The sequence below is a fragment of the Manacus vitellinus genome, unplaced genomic scaffold, assembly GCF_001715985.3.
Source record: "Manacus vitellinus isolate BGI_N305 unplaced genomic scaffold, ASM171598v3 scaffold_4_pilon, whole genome shotgun sequence".
Lineage (NCBI taxonomy): Eukaryota > Metazoa > Chordata > Aves > Passeriformes > Pipridae > Manacus > Manacus vitellinus.
In genome coordinates this window covers 39,475,175-39,499,504 of record NW_021940604.1, presented here as the reverse complement: position 1 = coordinate 39,499,504, position 24,330 = coordinate 39,475,175, and the positions used below count along the sequence as shown (strand labels likewise).

General features: G+C 38.5%; 1 protein-coding gene across 1 annotated transcript in view; it reads left to right on the top strand.

Moving 5' to 3' along the window:
• Positions 1-14,873, top strand: part of ADGRB3 (adhesion G protein-coupled receptor B3) — a 458,329-nt gene extending 443,456 nt beyond the window's left edge. Inside the window, exons 29-31 of the mRNA XM_018077922.2 lie at positions 3,391-3,426; positions 12,073-12,177; positions 14,053-14,873. Coding sequence (XP_017933411.1) covers positions 3,391-3,426; positions 12,073-12,177; positions 14,053-14,241 — 330 coding nt within the window. The 3' untranslated portion in view covers positions 14,242-14,873. The remainder of the gene's footprint in view (positions 1-3,390; positions 3,427-12,072; positions 12,178-14,052) is intronic.
• Positions 14,874-24,330: the final 9,457 nt, after the last annotated feature.

The following is a 24,330-nucleotide window of genomic DNA, read 5'->3' as shown; positions in this document are numbered from 1 at the left end:
GAATAATTGCATGGGTCTTCAGCTTTTTAGATAGTCCCTCTATTACTTATCCTTGCAGTTCTCCAGCAGCTGGGATTCTTCAGCTTGGAAAACAGATGACTGAGGAGTGAATAGGGAATGATTATTCATATCTCCTATAATATAAAAAAACAGGAGTATCAAATGAAATGTCAAAGGGAGAAACAACATAATTTCCTTTGTCATGTTATACTTATTTAAATTGTGGAATTCAGTACCCTAGCACATTTTAGATGTCAAAATAAGCTCCTCCCAAGGAACCTCCTAAACTACTGAAGAAGTAGGGAAGGTAATGTAGTAGAAACTTTATACTTGCCCTGAAACCTCATAGCAGAACCTGGTCAAATACAAAATACTATATTCTACTAACATTAATACTCAAGTGGATCTCCAACTGATCCTTGAAAAAAACACCAGCTTCCAGTGTCATTTTTATGTTGGCTAAAATCATCCTCAGTTTTCCAGGTACATAAAGGGAACAGCTTTTTAAAAGAAACATAACTCGTATTACCAGTTCGGCAACTCATTTGATGCATGGAATTTTCACCCCTTACTCCACGCAGCTGCTGCCTTCTGTTAGTTTTAAGTGTAGAATGAGTTAGATTGTTGATTTCTGAAAGCATTTAAGTATGTGTGCAAAACCCCATTTTTCTCAGACAAAAGAGACATAACAAATAAACTTCATAAAAGAAAAAAGTATATATGTAATTACAAAGTAATTATTTTCATGGCTTAGGCTTGTTATGTATCATGCAGAAACTAGGAGAACAGTTGAATAAAATGTCAACTTCCAGTTGGGACTGAAGGGACACTCTTTTATCCTTGTAAGTTTCCCAATGACTTCATGTTTCTAAATATGTTCCCTCTCTCAAAAAATAACACTGCAGTCATTTCAAGACAATTACGTAGTAGCCAGGAGGACCTGATCTTTTACCTAGTGGTGTCAGTGACAATATTGCAAATAACTTTCAGTGTTGCAGGATCATATTCATAACCAGCATCCTTTGGTTTTCAGAAACCTGCAGAACTTCACTGCTGCCATTTTGGTGTGTGGCAATTAAATACTTTTTACGTCTTTGGAGAATAGACTGTGGCAGCACTTGCACTGTATTTCATACTATGCAGCCATGACAAAAATGTGAAGCACAACTTTGTGAGTTTAAAATAAATGTTTGTGATTAGATTCTTGTTGAGCCCAAGAAAAATCCTCACTGAGATAAACCTGTGGTATGACCTTTTTGGTCATAACTGGTGTGAACTAACAGCAAAATTGCAATAGTTGCCTTTCTCTGACAATAGCACAGTTGAATATGTTGCAGTCTGTTAGATATGTCTTTGTGCCATGTAAACAGTGATAGAGTTTTCTACCTGCAAAACCTAATAATTCAGTTATGCCAGGAATATTTTCACTGTGGTTAAACAGACTTAAGGCAAAATAAAAATGCTCCAATTTTACAAATCACAGTACCTAGCAATCTACATATTTCTCCCTAATTTTTGTTTTACTTAGGATTCTCAGTCAGACGATTCAATGATATCTGATTTGTTACTGAACTCTAGCTTAAAAATAGCTTTTTCAAGCATTTTTCAAAGCTACTCCTGTAAACTTCACCCCGTTATCTGCTGTACATATTTGTTCTTTTGTAGCCACTGAGCCTTTTCAGTTGTAGATGTGCTCTAATTGTACCTTAAGAATAGATCCTTCTTCATCAGAAATACGTAGATTTCTTCAGGTGCTGATTTACTGTGGAATGACAAAGGCCTATGTCAAAGGTACACTTGTACCGTGGCCCTCTTAACATGAATGAAACGAAAGAATTTAGCTGCTTTAATAATTTCAGTATGACGTCCTCATATTTTTTCTTACCTCTGAGACCTTTGTTGTTTCCATGTTTTCATGTTACTTAGTTGGGAAGAGTTGTTTAATTTGTTTTAAAATATTCTCTTTAAAGTGTGCTAGGTTAAATCAAGCCTTCATGATTAAAGATAGCTTCTCCAGAGCTTGTTGTTGTTGGTTGTTTTAATTGTATTACACTGTTCTTTGATACTGCTTCCCAGCCCTTTAGGCATCAGTGTCAACGTGATACAGAGATACTCTTCATATTATTGTGGATTGGAGCATTCAAATTTTACTGCAAAACCAGGCAACATGTAACAAAGTGGTATTATCAAGGGCTCAGGGACCAAACATCATCTGCTCTCTACAAATGAAAGATTTGTAAAATCGTTCCTTTCAGTTTCAGGAAAACCAAGCAGCTTACTAAAACCTGGAGTTTTTTTAAACCAAATAAAATCGAAGTCAGAAGCATTATTCTTCTTGACTTGGTGACTTTGATTTGTATCTCACTGAAGAAATTAGGTGCAATTTGAAAAAGTTCCTTTACCATGACTTAAGCCAGCCTACCCTACCACAAAAATTAGGGTTAAATTGTAGCAGTAATCCTTTTTGGGGTTTTTGGGGTAGTCTCCTTCCTGAAGATGATTTGTTTCCAATCTCATGTTTTTTGCACTCTTTTCAGCTTTTGCAACCTAGCTTCTTTCTACATCTCTTTAATCTATTGCAAGACATTTAATTTCCAGCCTCAGAAGAGAAAAAAGATATTTCTATCTCTTATTTATAGTATTTGTGCTTCTTTTTGATATAATTTGGCTTTATAATTGGTTTTGTTTATAATCTAAAAAATTCTGTGCTAAATTATTTGTGATATGTCTGAGCAATCATATTCTGTTGCATTTTATTCAAGTGATTACTTCACTAGTAAATCATTTTTGCTTTATATCAGATGCTTTGAATCAGATTTATCATAAGTTTAAAACAAAATCATTGCTTTCTCCATCCAGATTGTCATTGCAAACAAACAAGCTGAAGCTGTGGCAAGTGTAGATGGCTTTGGCTTGATTTTGCTATCATTTATTCCATTAAAATCAATGGAGTTGTACCAATGTACTAAGCCTGATGTAGGAAAGGATCAATTTCTGTATACCTATAAAAATCTAAATCATAGATATGTATAGGTAGTTGTGTAAAAAGTATAAATATGATGATAATTTTCAAATACCACAAAAGTATAGAAATAGATATATTTTATACACCGACAGGTTCAATTGCATGCAAATAACATGCACATCATGCATCCCAGTGAAATGCAGTCTGGTTTATTTCAGGGAAAATAATATGATATTGGTCTAATAAACCATGCAAAGTCACGCATTAATTTTAAATTATCAAGATAAAATCTACCTCCTCTTACAGAATACCTAATATATACCTGATAGGAAAACAGGAATGTTATTTAGACTCATTAATATGATTTGGTGAATAGTCCCCTTGTTAATACAACCTCTTTTTTCTTTTTTTTTACTGCTTAATAGAGAAGAAAATCACGTTATTCGGACCTTGACTTTGAAGTAAGTTTTACTGAATTATTCCTGATTATTAAAAGCATTTTCCTAAAAGTAAATGTGTTCATTTTAGCAGATTTTAGCCTTCTGACATAGTAGATGTGATAGGATTTTTCAATTGGTACTGTACAGAACATGATGAACAAATCATTAAAACTACTTTGGTGCAACTTGTTTGCAAAATGTTCTGAGATCAAACTGTCATATTGCAATATTAACCATCATGATTTCAGTTTTTAAATTCTTTGCCTCTTCATTTTCATCTGGATTTGTTTTGTTGGGTTTTTTTTTCTGTTGCTGGCTCTCTACCTATTGAAAAAGTGTGACACTTTTGTAGAACAGGCTACATCAGGGAGCAGAAGGTTGCTTTGTTCAAAAGATTCTCGATAATTTTTTATCTCTCTTCAATACTAATTTACTGCCATGTGAGTTTCACATCCAAGTAGTGATTATGAATGTGTCAAATTTTGAATGATAAAGTGCTGAAGGTGTCAAAGCTAATGGATCACATGCTAAATAAAAATCAAGTTCATGTAAGGTTCTTTAGGCTGGATATCCACAGTTTCAGACTCTAGACCCTTTTGAGTGAGAACGTTTAATTGTGATAGTTAATGACCATTTTGTTCTCCGTCAGTCAGTATGATTGTTCTCTCAGAGTTTTGTTTATTTGAGCGGTTTTTTTCTCTGATCCCTACCAGAAGGAATACAACAGTTAGTTTTCAAGGGAATGTTCGTAATTTATGGGTTTGGGATTTTTACATAGGTTGTCTGTTCGTGCACAGAAGTAGTTTGATACAATTCATTATGTGTGTCTCCAGAGAAGCTGAACAAATATATTTGCAAGAAACCTACAGATCTTGAGATAAATTTGAAAGCCAACAATCAGTATATATCAACCATAAATTCAAAAATTACCCTGTCTGCACCTGCAAACAAAAGCAATTTTTACTATTATTTGGGCTGTAAGCACACACATGTACTTCCAGATTTCAATTTCTAGTTCGTAGAAAAGAGGCAGAACTAGCCATAGCAGTGGTCATAGGGGACTTGCAAGGAAGAAGGGTTTGCTTTGGTGACCTGCTTTTGCTGAAACACTGATCCTCCATGTTTGGTGGTGGCTTCTTGGTAGTTTAGCATCGTGCCTTAATCTCTTAGGTCATTTTGGCCCGAAGACTATAGCTACCTTAAGTCCTCATGTAATATCTCAAATAATGCACTGGAGAAAGATTCACACAGGAAATTTTAAGGAAAATAAAATTAAAATATTACCCTAAATATGTTTTAGGATAAATGCATAGAAAGTAAGAAGAAATAATAGCAAAATTCTGATGAGCAAGCAATTCTAAAATTAAATTCAAGCAATATGCTTGGAAGTTTTATAATTATAGTGATATAAAGAATTTTAAATTTGACTTTTCTTTATTGAAACATAGAAATATCATGCTGTTCATGATCAGAGCATTCTCTGTAAACAGGTACTAAAACATTCTTCCTATCACTCAGGAACATAATCTGACACCAAATAAACACCAACAATGCAGTGTACATTCTACTCTCAAGAGTCAGGCCACCCATTACGTATTTTCTCTTGACTCACATGGTTTCAAAGAATCACAGAATGGGTAAGGTTGGAAGGCACCACAGTGGGTCATCTGGTCCAACCTCCCTGCTCAAGCAGGGTCGTCCTAGAACACATTGCAGAGGATTGCAATGTTCTTGAATATCTGCAGTGAAGGAGACTCCACAACTTCTCTGGGCAATCTTGTTCCAGTGTGTGGTCACCCGCATAGTAAAGAAGTTCTTCCTCATGTTCAGGTGAGACTTCCTGTGCATCAGTTTCTGCCCATTGCTTCTTGTCCTGTTGCTTGGCATCACCAAGAAGAGCCTGACTCCATCTTCTTGACACCCTCCCTTCAGATACATACATACAGTGATGAGCTCCCCTCTCAGACATCTTTTCTTGAGGCTGAACAGGCCCAGGTCCCTTAGCTTTTCCTTATAAGAGAGGTGTTCAGGTCCTTTAATCATCTTTGTTGCCCCCCACTGGACCCACTCCAGGAGCTCCATGTCTCTCCTGAACTGCGCACAGCACTCTAGATTTGCCTCACCAGGGCTTAGTAGAGGGGCAGGATCACCTCCCTCAACCTGCTCTTCCTAATGCACTCCAGAATACCATTGGCCTTCTTGGCCACAAGGACACACTGCTGGATCATGGACAGCTTGTTGTCCATCAGGAGGATCCCTGGGTCCTTCTCCACAGAGCTGCTTTCCAGCCTGTACTGGTGCCCGGGGTTATTCTTCACTGGGTACAGGACCCTACACTTGCCTTTGTTGAATTTCAGAAGGTTCTTCTCTGCCCATCTCTCCAAGCTGTTGAGGTCCTTCTGAAGGGCTACACAGCACTTTGGGCTGTCAGCCACTCCTCCCAGCTTTGTGTCATTGTGTATGTAAAATGCTTACACCTTTGTCTTGACTTGTTTGCAATATTGTTGCTTCATGGTCTAATATTTTTAGAATTACTATTAGAATGCAGGAAAATATATTTGTTTGTAAAAAGGAGAGGATGAGGCCTTTGGGAGTGACTGCTGAGGAAGTGAGAGTGGTAACAATACTGTGCCAGTTGCTACTGTGTTTTAGAAGTATGGACTCAGACTAACCCCATCTCACCTCCCTGTTTTATGATTCCTCTGATTATGTCTGTAGGCTTTCCTGTGTCCTTGCACTTAGTGTGTCCATCTCTCTAAGGTAAAACAAAATAAAAAAAGCTATAAAATGTTCAAAGGGCCCCCCAGATTCCTTCATTCAGTAAGACATCCTGATGAAGGGAATGAGATAGTATGATGTGTCCAAAATGCTGCTATTTAGATACCTCAAAGCAGCTTGACTGCAAAATAGAATAGAGTCTGGAGGTGAGATCAAGCCAGAGTGATTGGACATACTACTTAAATGTTTAACACTTTCTTTACTTTGTCTCTGAGCAGTGCCAGCTGGCATTCTCTGAGACAATGCCCTTCCACAGTTCTGATAACAAAGGATAGAATGACATGGATGTGGTTCTGAGGATGAGATGCTAAGTATGCAGTATGGACAAGGCTGTGTCAAGTTTGGCTCCCTCTGTCCTTTTTCTTTTAACACTCTCCCAGCAATCTCTACACCCTCAATCTCTTACATGTCTCTCTATATCCATACAAGACAAACACTCAGGCTATGCCCACCTTACTATATTAGGCATTTGCGGGAATATTCCTGGGTGACAAATTTCCAGCTTCTATATGGATTAATTTTTAGAATGACCTTCACTATTTTAGTCTGGACGACCTTTGCCTCTCCAAAAAGATTTTGAGGGTCATTAGGGAACCAGCACCATCTCGGTGCCATTTACAGTAGACAATTTGATTGTAGAATTCTTACTTGGGAGACTAAGAGAATTTAGAATAATTTAGTATTCATAGAGAACATTACATGATAGATGCTGCCAGAGAATAGTCTTGGACGTTTGACTTACTACTGCAGAGTCATAGTTTCGTAGTTAAAAAAAAAAAAAAAAGGTTGTTCTAGTGGGTTCCAGTGGAACATTCACCTCAATATAGAGAATTTGAAAGAAAAACAAATAAACATGACAAAACCAATTTTTATCCAAGAGCCACAGATAAAACTCAAAGCCAGCTGCTATGTAATGTGAACACAGCTAGACTAAGACTACTCAACACCATACTCTCTGTCCCTATTATCTCTAATACATGCAGAAATACAGACGTAGTTTTAAGGGCCTTTGCAATGGATTATGAATAAGAAAAGACCTGTGACTGTGCGGGTACCGTTATAGAAAACTTGTGTCTCCATTCAAAGGAAAGAGAGAGGGAAAAAGATGACATCCAAACTGGTAGCCTTATCATATATCTTGAGTTGGTTAGAGAGGAATGTCTCAAAACTGAGCACCTGTATCTTGTTTTCCCATTTTAGATAGTTTACAATTGCATTCCTAAATTATCCCTTTATGTGGGAACAAAAAGACAGACTGTAACAAATGGGGATTAGTCTGTCCACAGAAAGCATTTCTGCTGCATAATATGCACTCCATTATTAGATTTTGTAAAACACTGACTAATTTAGTTGAACCTTGAATTTTGCTAAATGAACAGTCAACATGCAACAGCTTTACAGCGTTTTCTCGCTATTACCAAAGATTAGTTTAGACTCATTCATGCAGTCTGATATTCAAAACATGACCAAAATTACTGGTCTGGACAATTTGGATCCTTGTTGCTGCTGGCTATGGTAATCCTAGCTAGGTGCCCTCTACCCCCAGTCATTTTTTCCCTAAAGGTGTACAGGTATCTTTTTCATTAAGTCTCAGCACTAACAGTTAGCTGTCAGATCAAATAAAATTCATTCTAATTATGTTGAACAGAAATACAGATCCTGTAGAAATTCCCAGGAAGACTTTAGAATTGGTATACTGTGGCAATCACAAAAACGTACAGGAGAGATAAACACTACTATTGACATGCATTTTAGGATTCAAGATCACAACTACTTTTGAATTCTATGAGACTGTCTGACTGCCGTATTTCCCCAGCAACCCCACTCTCCCCTCTCTATCAGTCATTCATTGAATCTACTCTGCTAATAACATTTATGCCAAATAATTCAGAAAAGTGCCTTATTACCCTGATCCCCAGGATTCAAGTCATCTCTGGCTCTAAGGGAGAGCAAGGATACACTGGACAAGTGTGAATACCAGAATGTCTTCTTGTCTTTCCACAGAGCAGTAGGTTCTCACCAGCAATAATGCTAAATTGATAACTAATTGCCGAAGCTGCATTCATTCAGAATTTTGTCTGCCACAGATATTCATTATAACATTACAACTCACAGAAGTTTAAAATCCTTCTCTTACTAACCTGAAGACATCTCTTGAAGGCAAAGGTAAAAAAAAAATACCTGCAGGGAAAGATCCCTTCCTGTTCCCAAGTTTGGCAACTGATGATACCTGTAACATCTTGAAAACACAGCATGCTTCCGTTATATGGTTGGGAAGGCATTCCCCCATCTGTTCTTTTCACTTAGCTGCTTCATAAAATATTTGAGAGACAATATTTTTACCTGTGACTGTATAGAAAATCTCTAAGGAAATTAAATGACATTGTAATGATGATGATGATGGATGATGATGGATGATGATGATGATGATGATGTTGTTATTTATTGGCCACAAATCATAGAATCACAAAATACCTTTGGAACAGACATTAGTGATCATCTCGTTCCAACCCCCTACCATGGTCAGGGACTCCTCCCACTACACCAGGTTGCTTAGAGCCCCATCCAACCTGGCCTTGAACACTTCCAGGGGTGGAACATTTGCAGCTTCTCTGGGCAATCTGTTCCAGGGTTTTACCACCCTCATCAAAAAAGATTTCTTCCTATATCTAATCTAAACCTACACTCTTTCAGCTTAAAGCCGTCACCATGTGTCCTATCACTACACATTCTTGTAAAAAGTACATCTCCAACTCTCTTGTAGGCCTCCTTAGGTACTGGAAGGCTGCTATATGGTGTCCCAGAAGCCTTCTCTTCTGCAGGCTGAACAACCCCAGTTCTCTCAGTCTGACTTCATAGTAGAGGTGCTTCAGCCCTCTGATCATCTTTGTCACCCTTCTCTGCAGTTGCTCCAACAGGTCCATGTCTATCTTATATCGGGGACCCCAGAGCTGAATACAATACTCCAGGTGGGGTGTCATGAAATATTCATGAGAATATTTGTTCTTGAGTTAGAGTTTAGCTAAAACCCTATCATAAATTAAAAAAAAAAAAAAAAAGGAGCTGGGTACAGAGTTGTGTTTGAAGTTCTTCCCATCTTGATGATAGCCATCCACACTCTGAATCCCTTTCTGTGAGCAGATGCTTATCAGAGTAAGGCATTGTCTCTTCAAAACAAACACTCTATCTGACTTATGAGTGGGGGTAGAAATGTGAAAGGGATGTCAGTTCAGCTTAATTGCCTTTAGGCTATGGGGCGCAAGAGTTATGGAACCTGCAGGAAAGACCACAAGAAGATGTGTGTCTGTAGCCTGGTGGCTAACTCAAGTGCTTCTGGCAGAGATGTGGAATTAATGGGCAGATATGTAGCTGCATCTAAAGAAAGTGTGCTTTCAAAGTGCAGCATGAGAAGTTCATTTTCCATCCTGTTCAGGTCTGGTACTATCACAATCATCCAAGTATATAGTGGTCAAGATCTCCAGCTTTGTTTTGATAAAACTTATGTATTTCTAAGATTAATAAAGTGGCGGTTTTACCATTGCTCATTTCATAGAGAAAAGAGATTAACCCCCTACAAATACTCTGTAGTTGTTTTCTCATAAAAGAGAAAGACCCATATTAGAGCATATTTTCTAGGAGATAAGATGGTGCTTTCTAACCAGGAATTTGAAAGAAGTCTAGAAAATAAAGTTAAAATTGAAAATTGAAGTTACTGCACCTCACCTTCAGTTCAGATTGTTCTTTATAAGCAGTGGGGAGGGGGTGGCTGTCAGTGGGTAGGAATTATGGAATGGAAGCCAGGAAAACACAAAGCAACTGAAAGATCCATAGGTGCATGTTCATACCAGTCATTCTGCTATTAAGAATAAAATTTAAAGCCTTTTTTTTCTGGCAGACTTCCCAGTGCAAGTGTTTTATTTCTCCTCCCACCTGCTTCTCCTCAAGAATAATGTAATGAACTGAGTAAGACATTTGCATTATTCATATTTGCTATTTAACGACATCTTGGGTACACGATTTGGGAAAAGACATCAGAAAGTAGCATTCTCTATATTCTTAGCCTTCTACTAAAAAGTTTCCAAATGGAGATACTTGTTTCACAGTCATATGCTATTTACTGCTTTTTAGAGCCAGTATTTTAACCCACCAAAACTGTTTTATTCCGATCATCGTTTCTGCTTATTTCAGCCAATAATAATCTTTGAGATACAACCTTTCCTTTTTAAATTCTATGTATATGAAATTTGCTATATACTCCTATCTACTAAAACAGCAGTATCTTAAAAGAATCCCCAGGAAGTCACTAAAGTGAAACTCCTCTGAAAAATTTAGATCATCTGTCTCTAGTTAAATTACATTGTGCAAGGAGTTTATTACCAAATCCTGCACAAAGTTTTCCCTTATTCACCCCACAACTCCTGTTAAGTTAATAGGCATTTGATTGCTTGATGTATCTCATGTCTCGTTTGTGAATAATGTCACCAATTTCCTATTGTCAGAAATGAAATAAATTCTCAAGCTACAGTGTGGCTATATTAAGGATAACATGGTTATTATGGCATAGCAGTATAAATGCATGGCCTAAAGAGCAGTCACATTTCCTGAAATCTATAAACACATAATGCAAATGAAAGATAAAGTTAAAATTGGTATTAATAAAGGATTATTGAGGGTCAACTACTGCCACTTCATTTTAAAAGGTACTAGCCTAGGCTTGTCAGGAGTGTTATTTGCTGGAAAGGGTCACACTGAGGTACCACATACATAAGTTTGCAGAGTTTGCCATGCACCACTCCAGGGAAAATCAGGCTTGACATTTAGTGGACTTGCACAGAGGCCTGTGTCCTGCACCTCTTCTGTCAGCATTACTGGCTGCTGCCTTGACTGTAACTCAAGTTCAAACAGTTAGTTACAAAAGCTTAAGAAAAGTCAAGCTGAGCCCATCCACTGTTGGACTGAGGTGAACCATCCTTAGTCCCTCCTGTCCCTTGTCCATCGAGACCACAGAACCATGAAACTGGTTCAACAGTAAGCAGCCTTCATGTTTGCTCCAGGGGCTGGTTTGAATCCATAAATGAGCATGAATTTCTTTGAAAACAACTCTGATGATAGAGTTTACAACCTAGACTTGAAAAACAGCTTCGCTCTCCATGTAGCTGCCCCAGGCAGATTCATGGCGGAGGTCTGTGAACTGAGGCCTGAGAACTGCGAGGGTTGTTTGGGGTCCCCATCTCTTGCACAGGAGTGCCATGTAATTAGTGGAAGAGTGTCCTATACATGGGCTAGAGGGAGGATGGTTTCCAATTGCTTTATCCATAAAATAAGAAAGCAAGTAAAATTGAAAAACTGTACCTACTTTGCTTAATATGAATGCCTTTTCAACTGCATTTTATAATGATTGGAATGACAAGATGTCTAATTAAAAAGACATAACATTTGGGGATTTTCCATTTTGAGCCAAGATTTCTGAGTTCAGCATCCTCATAAAAATTGCTCTGACAGGGACAATTACGAACTGCTGTTGCTTTCCTACAGATATTAAAATATTAGTGTCCATGTTGGAATCAGAAATTCTAGAAAATATTCCTAATGTGCAAGAGAAATGTTCTTCTGAGAAATCGCCATCACTTCCAGAAAGCATCTAAGCTAGTGGAAAAACACCAGCTCAATAAATGTGGGGTGAAAACAGTTTCTTGTACACAGGATGAACATTAAACAGAGCAGAGAGAAGGCTCAGTGCAATTCACTTCCATTGGTTGAGTCTATAGGGAAAAGATGGCCCTGCCAAATTCAATTTACTTTATTATGTTGGGAAAAATAATGTTCCTCTTAAAAAAAAACCCAAACAGATTCAATTATAAATATAAGCAATTATGTTCCATTTTGCAGAAGGTCATGCATACAAGAAAGAGGCACATGGAATTGTTTCAAGAGTTAAATCAGAAATTTCAGACTCTGGACAGATTTCGGGATGTACCAAAATCAGGCAGTATGGTAAGTTTTCCTTCTATTGTATTTAAAATATGATGGATCCTAAAGAACAACAATGAAATAAGAGCCTTTTGAATTCAGTATTTTTCCCAAGAAGACCTCACCTTTAGGCAGCCTCAGAAGTGAGAACAGAAGATATTTTCAGTAATCTAACCTATGACAAGACTCATTAGGTTTTACAACCAGACCATAACTACTCACTGACATCATTATAGATGACAAGTAATTGAACTGTAGGAAACAGATTTCAAATCTGCATATGCCTACTGAGTCTAAAGGGCTTTGTATAGACAAATCAGTTCACTGATATAATTTGGCCAATAGGGTTTTTCCTCTGGCTAGGCAAGGAGATATTAGATTAGTTACTACAAACAAGTCTAGCTAGATTTACCTATACGTGAGATGGTCTGGAAAGCACACAGGATCTCTGTAATGCCATGTCTTTTCCATAATAGGTTTATAAATATTTACCATGGGAAAAGCAAAAATTAAATCATCCCGAGTTGAGGCTGCTATCGTCATAATTCAAATTTATACACACACACTCGTACACACATGCATTACACCCTGACTGCATCTGATAATGAGAGCAAGTACATAGTTGATTTCACCTAATTAAAACAGCTAATTTAGTCTGATATATTTGTTAGCAGTAATATTTTGATTAGTAATAATTTTTATATAATTTTATAATGTGAAAATTGTATATTCAATGGAACTAAGCTAGAATCATTGTATTCTATAACTTTTTCAGAAGAGCTGCTCTCAGACATGAAGAAGAGGTATTAAGCAGATGTGAGGCCAATGGATTTACATCATTTACATCATCTTAATCCAGCAGAAATTTAGCCCTGATTCTTTGATGAACCTTTAGCTGTGATATGTGTTATTTTGTATCAAGTTCTCACTCACTTCTCCTTCTGAGATTTGTTGACATGTACAGTTTTCATTTGTCTCCCTACTTGAGATTTGCTGTTCGTATAAAGCTGGAATTAATTCAAAATCTCAAAGGGAATCTCAGTGAAAGAGTTGTGTTTACTCTGTTTCACATCAGCGCTGTGTTTTTGAAAGGTCTGCCAAAAAAAGCTGCCTAGAGGAATGGTCTATCTGTAAGACAGTCAGAGGGTGATCCAGGTACCTAAATATAGGCATCTCAGACTATTTTAGACAGTCTCAGAGGTCTTAGTTTACCACATGGTACAGGCAGTGATGACACAAGACTCAAAGGAGACCTGCACCTCTCATGAAAGATTGTTGGAGATCAAACAGAAAGTCCAAAGGCAACTAAAATGGTGCAAAAAACGTTAGGTTTTGGCAACTGAATCCCACCCATCATGTTACAGCAGATATCACTAATTAAATTGGTCATAATCCATAATGTCTTCTACCCTATAAAACTTAGCATGCAAAAAAAAAAAAAAAAAAATCCAAAACCAGCAAGGTGGCTCTCACAGCATTTTCAAGGCCTCTGTGTTTCTGTCATGCACCTACCACAATTTAAAATCCAGCTGGCAATCTCTCTTTCAAACCATTCCATATTTCAGGCAGCAAACTGTCCTCTATTACCTTCCCTTCTTCCATTCTTCTACACAACCACTATTAGAAAGATGGCTATTGGGACTGGATCACTCGGCCATTCCTCACTACATTGGTTCTTGTGAAAGAAAGGGCTTAGCTGGCAGCTCAGGTGAGGAGCCTGCCAAAGTGTTGATTGTTCACAGAGAAAGAGTTGCAGTGGTGCTGAACACCCACCAGCCTGGCTCCCTGCAAAGCCATTTCCTCTCTCTGGCTTCTGTGTCTCATGAAAGCAAACAGCCTTATACATGGAAACCACATTATTTCATCCTTGGTTTTAATTCTTCTTTCTTTGGTCTTCAGGAGAACTCAGGACCAAGCAAAGCTCCATGGGACAGTTTCAAAACCACAGGCGACTACCAACACTATACAACGATAAATGTATTAGACACAGAGGCAAAAGATGCTTTAGAACTCAGACCAGCAGAGTGGGAGAAATGTCTGAACTTGCCCTTAGATGTGCAAGAAGGTGACTTTCAAACAGAAGTTTAACAAAAACAAACTGAAAAAAAACAGAAACAAAACAAAAATAATTCGTTGCACTGACAATAAAGAGACTTTGGGAATCCTGACAATCCTGACGCTCCTGTCTGAACATTGCGACTCCTTTATGTCAGGCTCTTCCTGTGCCAAATGTCAGTGGTTTTTTTCGTACAGTATATTCCCACTAGTGCAGCTAGTGGAGAACCAGGTGTACAATTCTTACCATCGTGTGTTGTAAGTACCCGTGGAATGGATTTGTAAGGTAATCTTTATAGATAAACCTCAAGCAACGATTCATGTTGTAACAGCTTCATTTGGTTTAGTTTTCAAAAAACTTCACCATGAAGCACAATGTATATATTTATGCAGTTTTTAAAGTTTATAACAGTCTGTTTGGCCATTACTACACTTTTTACTTTATAATATAAAAGCAAAGTTTTTGTCATTAAATGAATGTCTGTTGAGCTACATTCTTCATTGCTTTAAATGCAATAAAGTAATAATCTCACTTTTATATGAATAATATATTTCACATCTTTATTATTGCAGTTTTCTCTGGAAAGCTCAGAGTAGCTTTCTCTGCTGCAGCTGTGTATAAAATATTTAAAATGTTGTATGGTGTAAATAAACCTTTGTCTACATATCAGTTTCCTAGTGCATTTTATTCCATATTTGTTCATCTTAAATTTGAATATTTATAAAATTTTCTTTAAAAACACACATATTTAATATGTATTTGCAGTTTTAATAGTATGTTGTATGTAGCTTCTGCAAGGTGTTTCTAAATCATATTAGTAGGTTTGCATAGCCATTCTGTATTTTCTTAGGTATTCTTTTGTGACAATGTACCATATAAATTGGACTTGTCAGAATACTACTACAATTGTTCTGTTTTATAAGAATTTTTGTCTAGTAGCAGAAAGACAAATAATGGAAAATAACTTTCAATACACAGCACCCAAAGAAAATGTTGACTTAGAATCATTACATCTCATGCATGGTCTCGTTGCTTATAACGAGAAAGACATTCAAGATAAAAAATTTGTAAGTATTTTAGACAAAAGAAAAAAAAAACAAAAACAAAAACGAAAAAACCCTGAGTGTATTTCATTATAAATCCAGAGCAGATCATGATTTGTTTTGAAAATGCAGTTAAACAATTAGGAATAGGAAGATTAAATCTCCTTTTCCATGCTTAGAGCCAAAAGCAGATCTTCAAAAATCTCTCATCTACAGTATAGCCATGGGGGACACGGATGGGAGGATATCTCAAATCTTCAGATGTCACATTTCTAGAAAAAAGTTTCAAAAATTATTTTGGTTTCTGCTGTACAAAATTGGATATGCTGCAGCCTACTAGATGGAGAGCTCTTACAGAGGAAGAAAACATGACCACCAATCTGCTTAGGAAGGAAAAAGACTAGAATAGAGGCTTGTCAAGGAGCACTTAACCCAGAACATTGGTAGAAGAAGATCAGCATCCATCTGTTCAGAGAAAAGTACTTAGGATCAACCTTAGGACCAACTTGCAGAAAAGTGTTTCAGTCTGTCATTCTTTTCTCCTGGCCATAATAAGTTATTTAAGCCACAAAACAGAGACTGACTTTGCCTGCTTCAAGAGAGCATCTAATGCAGAGTGCAGACTAATCTAACGCTTCAGGGTCTAAATCTTTAAACAAATAAGAAATAACTAGCTATCAACCTGGTATCAACTGCATTAACTGGCTTAGAGGCCTAGAAGTTATATAAGTTAGATGATGTAGTACTATTGAGGACACCCTTATAAGTAAGGATGACACCAAATTGGGTAGAAGTGTTGATCTGCTGGAGGGCAGGAAGGATCTGCAGAGGGATCTGAGTAGACTGGATGGATGGGCCAAGGCCACTATTATGAGATTCAATAAGGCCAAGTATGGGATCCTGCACTTGGGTCACAAAAACCACATGCAGCGCTACAGGCTGGTGGCAGAGTGGCTGGAAAGATGCCTGGTGGAAAAGGACCTGGGGGTGCTGATCGACCAGCAGCTGAACAAGACCCAGCAGTGTGTCCAGGTGGCCAATAAGGCCAATGGAATCCTGGCCAGCAGGACCAGGGAAGTGATTGTCCCCCTGTACTCAGAACTGTTGAGACTTCACCTCAAGTCCTGTGTCCTGGCCTCTCACTTCAAAAAGACATTGAGGTGCTGGGGTGTGTCCAGAGAAGGGCAATGAAGCTGGTGAAGTGACTAGAGAGTAAGTCATATGAGGAATGTCTGAGGGAGCTGGGGTTGTTTAGCCTGGAGAAAAGAAGGCTCAGGGGAGACCTTATTGCTTTCTACAACTACCTGAAAGGAGGTTGTAATCAGGTGAGGCTCAGCCTCTTCTCCCAGGCAAATAGCAACAGAAAAGAGGAAACAGCGTCCAGCTGCACCACAGGAGGTTCCGGTTGGACATCAGGAAGAATTTCCTCACTGAAAGTGTGGTTAAGCATTGGAACAGGCTGCCCAGGGAAGCAGTGGACTTCTCATCCCTGGAGGTGTTCAAGAAATGACTTAACATAGCATTTAGTGCTATGGGCTAGAAGGTGGTGTTCAGTCAAAGGTTGGACTCAATGATCTCAGAGGTCTTTTCCAATCTAAATGATTCTGTGATTCCATCATGCAATACATCAATCAGTCAGAGTTGGCCCTTTTTCAAGAGGCTGGTGCAGAAGGAGGCAGATGGCAAGGCTGACGATGGCAGCCTACTAACTTCTCAGACCAGATAGTGCACCAAAAACCTCTCACTCTTGTTTTACATCAAGTCCTAATCTAAAAGTAAGATATTTTCCCTTTAGATAAAGATACCACAGAAACTGCGCATCTTTTAATGATTTCATTCAGTATGGTAGCAAGTCTCAATGAGAGCATATTTTACAAAATTTCCAATTTTTTAGACCAAATCAAGAAGCGTAGGCCTCTGAATCCACATACAAGCCTTACTATCCCCCTTGACTGATCTAAACATAATACAAATCTAGAACACCACGGTATTTCAGTAACTGTGGTGCAGAAATGCTTTACATCACCAGTTCAGTTATGGTCTAGTTAACTGCAGAAAGCTTAGGGTAGGCTATGAACTTATGCAGGAAACATGATAAAATCAGGTTACACTCAATATGCAGATGACCCAGTTGTGCTGTCATTAATAACCCAGTGGATTCAGGTTTAGCATTAGCCTGGGTGTTTATGTATCAGATGGCATTCACAGATGTGTTTTCAGTGTATGAGCAGTAACATTCAGTGCCCCTTTATTTAGATCTTATGCTGCCCTGACCAGAAAATGGTAAAGACTTTTATTTTCTTACATACTTCATATTTAGAAATTAAAAGCATACTGAAAGCCAGTACATATGTGTATATGCTAGGAAATGAGAGGTTGGAGAACAGCGTTTTGGAAAGGGACCTGCAAGTACTGGTTGATGGCAAGTCAAGCAGTGCCCTGGCAGCCAGGAGGGCCAACTGTGTCCTGGGGCATCAGGCAAAGCATCACCAGCCAGTTGAGGGAGGGGATTGTCCCGCTCTGCTCTGCACTGCTTGAATATTTTGTGTAGTTTTGGGCACTGCAACATAAGAACCATATTAAGCTGTTAGAGAGCTTCCAAAGGAGGCCAACAAGGATGGTGAAGGGTCAGGAGGGGAAAGCATATGAGGAGCAGCTGAGATCACTTGGCCTGTTCAGCCTGGAGAAGAGGAGACTGAGGGGAGACCTCATTGTGATCTTTGATATCCTCACGAGGGCAAGTGGAGGGGCAGGTACCGATCTCTTCACTCTGATAACCAGTGACAGGACTGGAGGAAATGGCATGAAGCTGAGTTGGGACAGATTTAGGTTGGATATCAGGAAAAAGATTTTTCACCTAGATGGTGGTTGAGCACTGGAACAGGCTTCCAAGGGAAGTGCTCACAGCACCAATCCTGTCTGAATTCAAGAAGCGTTTGGACAATGCTAACAGGCACATGGTGTGATTCTCGGGGTATCCTGCAAAAGGCCAGGAGCTGGACTTGATAATCCTGATAAGTCCCTTCCAACTTAGCATATTCTATGATTCTATGATTTGCCTTCTGATTTGATTGCTTCCTATTAAAACAGAGTTTATTTTCCATGAGCAAGATGACACACATACTTACAGTTTCTGAAATGATGCACATCAGACTGAGCCTAGCAGGAAAGTACAAACTTATATGTACTGGCTTAAATGTTGTTACAGCACTGAGCAGATGTTTGACATTATAGGCAAATAAAAATTGAGACAGGACTCCCTAAATTATACTAGACAGAGACACAACAGGGGGCCCCCGCATCTGCCTGCCAGGGCCGGCTAATGCCACTCAGCATGCCCTGAGTTACCTCAGCTGGACTGCAGCTGCAGCTACAGAGAGGTTCAGGTGTTTGAGGGTTGCTCAGGTGTTTGAGCTAGCCAGTGTTGCTGCAGCTGGCACTAGAGCATACTGAGGCAGTTGAGCTCAGCACAGGGTTTACCTAGAAGCAACTCAAAATACATATTCCCTAGACATACACAGAAAAGGCAAAAACTTTTTCTTGTGAAAGACCTCATTTTCTCAACAGTTGCAATACATTTAGCAATCCATACGCGGTTCCTCTGTCTTCCTATTACATACATATTCAGGGAAATATTTTTTTCTGGCAAGTCAATGCTAAACAAAATATGGCCTGGATTTTTCAGTATAGGGAAGCAGCGCATACAGGAAATCAAGCTGAGCAGCCATAGATCACTCAGACAGCAGTTCAAGATGTCCATGATTTCAGACCCAAGCTGTAAAGAGGTTTAGTGTTGCTAGCAAATCATTTGCAACATGGATCTTTGCCAAAGTTGATGTTATTTAATCCAGAATCTTGGAGGTGAATTATGAATTAGTCATTATTAAACTTCAGCTCCTACTCTGGAATATGTCTTGGAAAGAAGAAGGAAAGAGAGTATAAGTGGTGCTATAAGGGATGAGAGGTAGGATAGAAGTGCTGCCATTCTGATGCACTTTTGGAGTGCAATGGGCTTAATGTTGGCATATATGTAATGCTAATGACTCTCTACGATGAAGATTTAGGACAAGGGTCTTTTCCATTCAATTAACTCCTGAGTCTTAATTTCTTTGCAATCATGAATCAGTGCTCTTGGAAATGTCCTAGCACTCCTGTGAGATCCTAATTCGCTTCCCTGACGATAAGACATAAATCACCTCATATTGTTTTACACAGGATTAAAGTGGGGTAATTTCTTTAAAAAAACAACCAAGCAAAACAACCAAACAAAAAACCTCCAAGCCCCAAGCTGTATCAGCTGAAATGTTCTCATGCTTTGGTTTGTCTCTGTTTCTCATAGTTGCTAGGCACTGCTGTACTTAGAGACCAGATTTAACAAAACGTCTGCTTCCCACTTAGAAGCAGGCATCCATCACAGCATCAGCAGTGTTCTTTCCATCAGGTTTTACAAGAGGATATGGAAATCTGTGTAGGCAATCAGCAGATGGAGACATTGTGTATTGATAGTAGACTTTCAGTTCCTCAGGTTCAAGGCTGTGCTGCATCTCTGGATAAGCCACAAGAAGCAGTTTGTATGAGCAAACTTTATTTCCCTCTCTCAAAAAAGTGATTCGTTTCTAGACAGGTCTTAAACAGTGCAATGCTATAATCTTTTCTACTTACTTTCTAGTAACATCTTTCTTTGCATGGAAAGCAAAAGAGGCCTCACTAAGAAAAATTCAGTTGCTGATAAGATAGGCATAACTACTTACCCTAGCACTCCCACTGAAATGTTCTGTCTATTAATTACAATTGTAAGATAAACTAAGAGCCATTTATCTGCTTTTGGCACAATTGCCTCTTAGGCTGCATTGGACCATCCTGTGCCACTGAGTTACACAAATTAACTGTGCTACAGTGCTGCTCCTCTTGTTTGTTCTGCACTAGTTTCATTTTATATCTCATTATTTCTTATGAGGAGAAGTATTAACCAATTGATCTTCCTCTCTTGACTATACAGGTTTCTACTATAGGTCCCAAAGTCATCTCTTTTTTCAGGATTGTAACCCATGCTCTGTTCCTACATAGAAGTCCTTCTCTGATTTCTACCATCCTTGTCTCCTTTACAGCTTTTCCAGGTCTGCTCAAGTTCTTAAATAATTTTCAGTAAATCCTAAACTGAGTAACACTAGAGTATTCTGTTTTTTCCATGTAAAAACAGGAAAAACTCAACCAGGAAGCTTCTAAAATTCCTTTTCATTCAGTAGGAAAAAAAAAGGAAAAAGAAAACTCAAAAATAGTTAACCTTTCACTTTTTAATCTAACTATTTAATGAAAAACACATGACCAAAACCACTTGGAGCAAGAAATAGGCACCAGCAGCTTCTCTTAAATAATTGTCTCAGCAAGTGGACTTTAGTAATAGTTTTTTTTCTTCTGTTCCTTCTCTTTGGTGCTGTGAATGCAAACTTTCTTTTGTAAATAGCACTGCTGGAGCAATACTGGCAGAGAGCTCTCTACAGCCCACTGACTGGGGTTTACTGTCACAAGATGAGGGAGAACTATGTGAATCCTTTCAGATAGAATGGTAGTTGTTTGCCACATCCTGAAAGCGTGACGAATTCTCAACTTTTTTTCCAGTTTTTTTAACCCTCCTTCCTGCAGCTGTGTTTTCAGAGTGATGTCCATCACTTCCTGATTCTCTTCTTTAAAACACAGAATGGGCACCTGAGAGAGGGAAGGGCTTGGGAGCTACTGCTCATGGCTGCTCATCCCTGTGGCTAAGAGTTAAGCACCTCAAGAGAGGTGGGATTTGAGAAACAGCTCTAGTCTCAGTGGTTTTTTTTCTTGTTGATTAGCTTGGGCAGCTATTGGGAGGTCTAGCTGGAGATGTCTGCTTTGTATGCATTGTATAAGCAGATAATGTGCCTGGTTCAACATATGGACTCAAGCTTAGGAAACAGGCACCTAAATCTCACATAATACAATACTGACCATCAAAAAATCTAAGTCCTTTTGTGGATCAAATCCTTAGGAATTGAAACAATTTTAAAAATCCAAAAGTCCTCAGAATCCAATCATAAGAACAGCAACAAGCTAGTGTTTTTCCCCCCCATTATCAGTTCAGTGATTTATTGTATTATGTCCCTAGGCTGTTGACTCAGGAAATTGCAAGAGGTGATGCCTAAAGGAGCTCTCAGGATAAGAAAAGAAACTGGAATTTATTAGTATGTATGTTCCATTTCTTATTTGGTGTCTCCTTGGACCTAACCACTTTATTTCCTGTTCTTCTCGGGAACTACGTATTAGAAAAAGGCTTTCAGAGCTGTTTTTAGTAATTAGGTTCTTAAATCAAGCAAGAATTAGCTATGGCTTCTAAAGACAGATAGGTAGAATACATTATATTTAATTTAGAATTCTAACTAAAACATTGTTCTGCCAAGCACAGAACTCTGCAGGGTAATCTAACTTTGCCTATCATAGCTGTCCAGGTTCTTTCTGCAACCTAAAAAAAAGGGAGGCACCTCTGAAGCCCAGCAAGACCCAGGCAGTTCTCCAAGTTAAATACAGATTAATTGCACACAGAATTTAAGAGCCTAATGTCTAAGCTCCTATTATAATCACTGCAGAACAGGTCAATACAGTCAGTGGAGTCTAAAAGCCAATTCAGCTTCTAGTAAAAGAGGGATCCAGTTAATACGAGATGTCCTACAGTTTGTGAGATGTTTACATGGGGACTGCACATAGAAAAGACAACTGAAGGGAGACCTACACCTTTCTGGTTCCAGCAGGGCCCCACACCACATCTAAAATGTACTAGCCATTTGGGTTTGGACATGGGAATCCAGTTCCAAGGGAAGATTTTCTGAGATGCTCTGGGGTATCCTGCTTGCAGCTATCACTCCGGAGAGGCATGGGGTTATGGGTCTTATGTCAGATTTGTTTTATATCAGATTTGCCAGCTTCGTATCAATGTCAGAGCTACCCTCACTATCACACATTGCCACTACTTGCTCAGAATCTACCTTGCCTGCTCCTCTTTTGAACATTTATGTCAGTTCAAGTAGAAAATTCATCTTCTCCATAATTTTTTTCTGACACCTGTATGTGTATTATACAGATTCTCATCCTCTTGAGAGGTAAAGAACCCACAACCCAAGACAACCTAAGTTACCGAGTACCAGTAGATTTTGAAAAAGCACATTCTGGAGGATTATATATGGTTTAGATAGGCATGATGACTCATGGAGCCAGGAAAATGCCTTGAGTTGATGTTAGATTTCAGCCACGAATGGTCTGATGTAGAATATGAATGCTTGCTATACTCACCTGGCACTGCAGTCTTGACTTCTCCCTCTGTGAGGATCTCCTAGCCATTGGGCAGTAGTCAAGCTACATTTTTTTTTTTATTCTAGCACCTAATGATCATATTTCTGTTTACACAAAGGCTAGACTTGAGAACATGACTAGTGTGTCTACTCGGGATGCTGTGTGATCCCTTCCTAAAACTTAAAAGGTGATAGTTCAAATCTCTCTAAAGTGAGTAGGATAGGGAAGCTTTCCAGCTTCTTCATGTTGTCTTCCTATCAGCAGATAATGATGCAAAGAAGGAAAGACAGTCCCACCCTCAAAGCAGATGAAGTCAGTACTAATTAGGGGGTAGACTCAGGCCATGATGAGAAGAAATTACACAATGTAATTGACACCAAAACATTAGAGTGGTTTCTCAACTACTCCCTTAACAAATCAATTTGGCCTGGAGATGCCACAAATAAAAACCAACTAATCAATTCCCAAGGGAGATTACACAGAAGTAGAAAAGATAATCTCTTATACCATAAAGAAATCTCCAACTATTATAGCATGAAAAAGGAGGGAATAGTGTTTTGTTTTACAGTCCAACCCTAACTGTGTCTTAAACGGTGGGTTTCAGGCTCTACATATGGAAAACTATGTAAAAAATTAAAAAACAAAAGCACAAAAGTTATAAACTTTTAAAACACCTATGCTTAACTTTTGGTCTGAAATATCTCTACATAATTTCATCATACGTAATTTCAAAAAAAAAAAAGTTTCAAAATAATCTGCCACAGCATCATCCTTTGTTTGTAACATGATGGCTATCTTTTGAGGGCTGTGCTGGTTTTGGCTGGGGTAGAGTTAATTTTATTCACAGTGGCTAGTAGAAGGCTTTGTTTTGAATTTATGCTGAACATAGTGATGATAATACAGAGATTTTTTTGTTATTGCTGAGCAGTGCTTACACAGAGCCAAGGCCTTTTCTGCTTTTCATATTTCCATGCTGGCAAAGAGATTGGGAGTGCATGAGAGACTGGGAGGGGACACAACCTGGACAGCTGACCAACTGATCAAAGGGATATTCCATACCATATGACATCATGCTCAGTATATAAAGTGGGGGGAAGAAGGAGGAAGGGGGGATGTTTGGAGTGATGGTGTTTGTCTTCCCAAGTCACTGTTACATGTGATAGGGCCCTGCTCTCCTGGAGATGGCTGAACACCTGCCTGCCCATGGGAAGCAGTGAATTAGTTCCTTGTTTTGTTTTGCTTGTGTGTGTGGCTTTTGCTTTCCCTATTAAACTTTTATCTCAACTCATGAGCTTTCCAGCTTTCACCTGTCCAATTCTCTCCCTGATCTTACTGGTGGGGGAGTAAGCAGATGCATAGTTCTTGGCTGCTGTCTGATGTTAAACCGCAACAGGGACAATTATCCAGATGATTAAAAGGTATTATTTATGTATATTTAAAGTGAAAAGAGACTATTTAACCTGACCTGAAAATTTTATTTTTTGAAAAAGGTCATTACAAAGACATGTGTATTGAATTAAAAGAAGATTTTAAGTAGTTTTCTTTTATTTAATTTACCATAGCCACTTAAGACCCTGTGTTCCTCTATAACTGTGATGGCAGTAAAGAAAGTGATTATTTTTCATGGGGAAAAGGAAGATCATTCTTCTTCCAGTAATTAATGTTTGCATAGCAAGAGGTTCCCTTTTTTAATAAGGAAACCTATTTGAGGATGACAGCCTTCAAAGTATCCATTAAAACTTCAGATCTTAAGAATTCAGTGTAAAAAGT